At 60.5% G+C, this 4,606-nt stretch overlaps 2 protein-coding genes across 2 annotated transcripts in view; one reads left to right on the top strand and one right to left on the bottom strand.

Annotated features, from left to right (window-relative positions):
- Nucleotides 1-489, bottom strand: part of EMH_0016710 (uncharacterized protein) — a gene marked incomplete at both ends in the record, with an annotated part of 12,449 nt that extends 11,960 nt beyond the window's left edge. Inside the window, one exon of the mRNA XM_013500708.1 lies at nt 4-489. Within this exon, the coding sequence (XP_013356162.1) occupies nt 4-489 (486 nt within the window). The remainder of the gene's footprint in view (nt 1-3) is intronic.
- A 429-nt stretch (nt 490-918) lies between these two features.
- The window catches only part of EMH_0016700 (ABC transporter, putative), a gene marked incomplete at both ends in the record, with an annotated part of 4,047 nt that continues 359 nt past the window's right edge, over nt 919-4,606 (top strand). Inside the window, 4 exon segments of the mRNA XM_013500707.1 lie at nt 919-1,136; nt 1,235-1,497; nt 1,924-1,967; nt 1,971-4,321. Of these exon segments, the coding sequence (XP_013356161.1) occupies nt 919-1,136; nt 1,235-1,497; nt 1,924-1,967; nt 1,971-4,321 (2,876 nt within the window).

Below are 4,606 nucleotides of genomic sequence, written 5' to 3'. Positions count from 1 at the left end.
CTGGCTAGTGCTTCTGCTGCTTCCCCCCCTGTTGCTGCTGCTGCTGCTGCTGCTGCTGCTGCTGCTGCCGTGGCTGCGGCCGCTTTGGCTCGAGCCGTTGCCAGCAGCAACGCGTCTCCCTGCATCGTCAGACCTGTACTCAGCATAGCTGCTTCTGCTGCTGCTGCTGCTGCTGCTGCTGCTGCTGTAGCTGCTGCTGCTGCTTCTATCTGTAACACTTCCTTCTGGGGCTGCCCCACAAGCTGTACTGGTGGGGTGCTGCTGCTGCTGCTGCTGTTGCTGCTGCTGCTGCTGTTGCGGCTGCTGCTGCTGCTGCAGGTTTGGGGGCCGCTGATCCCATCGACTGCGCTTTTTAGCTGTCACTGTTCCACTTGATGCTGCTGCTCCTGCTGCTGCTGTTGATGCTGCTGCTGCTGCTGTTGCTGCTGCTGCTGCTGCATGCGGCGCGCTGTGCTGGGGGGCAACCCCCGCCTCGTCGTCAGCCCCCATAATATATGCTGCGAGCAGCTGCGCCTGCAGGAAGCGGAGGTGTTTCCTCCAATGGCTGCTGCTGCTGCTGCTGCATCGACTGCAGCAGCAGCAACAGCAGCAGCGGCGACAGCAGCTGCTGCGGCTGCAGGTGCTGACTCGTTAGCGCCTTCGGCGCCCGTCAGCAGCTGCTGCTGTACTTGGAAGCCAAAGCAGTCATCGTAGGGTCCCTAGAGAGTTAGCTGCTGCTGCTGCTACTGCTGCTGCTGCTGCTGCCGCTGCTGCTGCTGCTGCTGCTGCTGCTGCTGTGGACGAGAAGAGGCTCGGATTCGCCGGCTTTCTGCTGCGTTACCCCTTCAAGGGTCGCCTCTTCATTAAAAATTAATATAAATATCATCACTAACAAAACCAGGTGTACATGCAGCAGCAGCAGCAGATGAGGCCCCCCGCATGCAGCCACGACCGCAGCAGCAGACGCAGCAGCAGACGCAGCAGCAGCAGCAGCTGCTGCTGCTGCAGCTCCTCGGCGTCTTTTCTCAGTATCTGCTGTTTGAGCTCATGAAAGCCGAAACTGCTGTTATACCACCAGATCAAGGCGGTGCAGCAGCAGCGGGATCAGCAGCAGCAGCAGCAGCAGCAACAGCAGCAGCAGCAGCAGCATTGCTGCAGTGAAAACTCCAATTCAAGAGCAACAGGCTGCGGACAAGTCCATACACACAACGGAGAAGTAAACCCTGCAGAGCACGCCGGTGTCTTCGGCCTGTAGCAGCCGCACAGCAGCAGCAGCAGCAGCAGCAGCAGCAGCACATACAGCAGCAGCACGAAGCAGCAGCAGCAGCAGCAGCACATACAGCAGCAGCACGGAGCAGCAGCAGCAGCATGACATACAGCAGCAGCACCAGCCCATACAGCAACAGCAACAGATACAGCAGCAGCAGCAGTCCATACAGCAGCAGCAGCACATACAGCAGCAGCAGCACATACAGCAGCAGCAAGACACACAGCAGCAGCAACAATCCCTTTTTATGAGTTTCCCCTGACGTCCGTTTGGCAATTATATAGCTGCTGCTGCTGCAGTTGCTGCTGCTGTTGTTGCTGCTGCTGCTGTCGGCGATTGCAGCAGGAATAGCTGCAGCGGCTGCAGCAGCAGCAGCAGCAACGGGAGTATACACCTGCAGCAGCAACAGCAGCAGCTGCCTCGTGCAGCTAACTCATGTACACACAGCGTGCTGCTAGGCGCTCAGCATCGACACCTGTGCTGCTGCTGCTGCTGCTGCTTCTGTGCTGCTGCTGCTGCTGCTGCTGCTACTCTTGCGCGGAAGCCGCCTGTGTGAAGCCTTGCCCCTCCTTCCTGCTTCCCTGCCGCGTTGCTGCAGCAGCAGGACAAACAGCAGCAGCAGCAGCAGCAGCAGCAAGTGCCAATGGCCTGCTGCAGCAGGGCCGTTGCGCAGTGAGGAGAGGTTCAAGAACAGCAGCAGCAGCAGCAGCAGCAGCAGCAGNCAGCAGCAGCAGCAGCAGCAGCAGCAGCAGGAGCAGCAGGATGTTCGAGTTCGTCTCTCGTGCTGCAGCTGCAGCAGCGTCTGCAGCAAGAGGACCCAGCAGCAGCAGCAGCAGCAGGAGCAGCAGCAGCAGGGGGTGCTGAGGTGCTGCGGCTAGAAGAGGTGTCTGTACACTCCGGTGCTGCTGTGCTGCTGCAGCGCGTGTCGCTGCAGCTGCAGCAGAACGAGAAGCTCGCGCTGCTGGGCAGCAACGGGGCGGGGAAAACCACCTTGCTGCATGCAATTGCTGCTGCAGCACAGCAGCAGCAACAGCAGCAGCAACAGCAACAGCAGCAGCAGCAGCAGCAGCAGCAGCAGCATGGAGACTCAGAGCAGCGCGGCCAGCGCCAGCGCCTCAGCAAGGCCGCACGCAGACAGCTGCGGCGGCTGTCGCCGCAGCAGCAGCAGCAGCAGAAGCTCGAGCGTGAGCAGCAACAGCAGCAGCAGCAGCAGCAGGAACTGCAGCAGCAGCAGCAGCAGCAGCAGCAGCAGTCGTTTAAGATGAACACAGGAGATGTATCGGGGCGCGTTGTCTTCCGCTGCTGCCCCTCTCGTGTTGCGCTGCTGCAGCAGGAAGGCCTTGAGGGCTTAGCTGCTGCTGCTGCTGCTGAGACAGTAAGAGAAGCAGCTCGTTCGCACCTGCAGCAGCGGCAGCAGCAGCTGCAGCAGCAGATACTGCAGCAGCAGCAACAACTACAAACACTCATCAAAGGACAAGGCCGCAGCAGCGAAAGCAGCAGCAGCAGCAGCAGCAGCAGCAGCAGCAGGAGCATGGATACAGGGGACCAAGCGGTGATGGCAGCAGCAGCACATCTGTCGTTGCTGCAGCAGCAGCAGCAGCAGGAAGCAGATGAGGAGCGATGGATAGACACTGTGCTGCACCACGTGGGGCTGCAGCAGCAGCAGCAGCAGCAGATATCGACGCTTAGCGGGGGGCAGCGCATGCAGCTGCTGCTGGCGAAGGTATTGATAGAAAGGCCTTCGTTGCTGCTGCTGGATGAGCCTACAAACCACCTAGATGCTGCTGCTGCTGCTGCGCTGCAGCAGCTGCTGCAGCAGCTGCCGCTCCCTATGATAATTGCTTCGCATGACCTGCAGCTGCTGCAGCAGGTGTGCAGCAGCGTGCTGCTGCTGCAGCGGGGCTGTCTCGGGGCCAAGTATATGGGGTCTGTGTCTGCGTTTCAGCAGCAGCAGCAGCAGCAGCAGCAGCAGTGGCTTGCATCTACGAAGAAGCAACTGCAGCAGCTGCAGCAGCTGCAGCAGAAGCTGCAGCGACAGCGAGCCCCACCAACTGCAGCACAGCAGCAGCTGCTGCAGCAGCTCAAGCAGCAACCCCCGCCCCCTATACAGCCAACCAAAGCCCCAGTCTTCCTGCTGCCGCATGCACCGCAAAGAGCAGCAGAAATACTAGCACTCAGAGGCTGCACTATCACCATCGCCCCCAAACTCCAGCAGCAGCAGCAGCAGCAGCAGCAGCAGCAGCAAATGCTGCAGCAGGAACAGCAACAACACCAACCACAACAAAAGCAAATGCTGCAGCAACACCCGCACCAGCAACAGCAGCATGAACAGCAGCAACAACAACCGCAGCAGCAGCAGCACCAGCAGCACCACCAGCCGCAGCAGCAACAACCACCGCAGCAGCAGCAGCAGCAGCAGCAGCAGCAGGTTAAAGAGGTGCTGCGTGACGTGACGCTGGTGGTGCGGCGGGGCAGCAAGATAGCCATCATAGGGCCCAACGGCAGCGGCAAGACGACGCTGCTGCGGGCTCTGGCGGGGCGCGTGCGGGGCGAGCAGCAGCAGCAGCAGCAGCAGCAGCAGCAGCAGCAGCAGGAGCAGCAGCAGCAGCAGCAGGAGCAGCAGGAAGTGGTTATTGCTACAGGAGAAAGGAGCTGTGCTGCTTCGCTGCGCTCACGTTTGCTGCTGCTGCAGCAGCACCATGCGGATGTGCTGCCGCTGCAGCTGACGCCGCTTGAAGCCTTACGGAATGCTGCTGCTGCTGCAGCAGCAGCAGCAGCAGCAGCAGGTGCTGCAGCAGGAGCTGATGATGAAGCAGCAGACATAGAAGCACAGGCGCGTGCTGCTCTGGGTCGTGTAGGCCTCAGGGGGCCCCTGCTGGGGGCCCCCCTGCGGCAGCTAAGCGGCGGAGAGAAGGCGTTGTTTAGTATAGTACAGGGGCTGCTGCTGACGGGGGAGACGGGGTTGCTGCTGCTGGATGAGCCCACGAACCACCTGGATGCTGCTGCTGCTGCTGCTCTTGCTGCTGCAGTCAAAGCCTTTCCCGGCACTGTATTGTTCGCTACACATGATGAGCAGTTTGCTGCTGCTGCTGCTGCTGATATATTAGAAATTAACCCCCAGACAAAATGTATACACTTTCGGCCTGCTGCTGATGCTGCTGCTGCTGCTGCTGCTCCTCCTGCTGCTGCTGCTGCTCCTGCTGCTGCTGCTGATGATTATGATGATGCTGTTGGGCGATGGAGGACGCACTGGAGCAGCAACTTCGCTGCTGCCTACGCCAAACACCAAGCCAGCAGCAGCAGCAGCAGCAGCAGCAACAGCAGCAGCAGCAGCAGCAGCAGCAGCAGCAGCAGCAGCAG

Source organism: Eimeria mitis, genomic scaffold, assembly GCF_000499745.2.
Source record: "Eimeria mitis Houghton genomic scaffold, Emh_scaff576, whole genome shotgun sequence".
NCBI classification, from domain to species: Eukaryota; Apicomplexa; class Conoidasida; order Eucoccidiorida; family Eimeriidae; genus Eimeria; species Eimeria mitis.
Note: the sequence above shows the minus strand (reverse complement) of the source record. Positions and strands in the feature narration are given on the sequence as shown.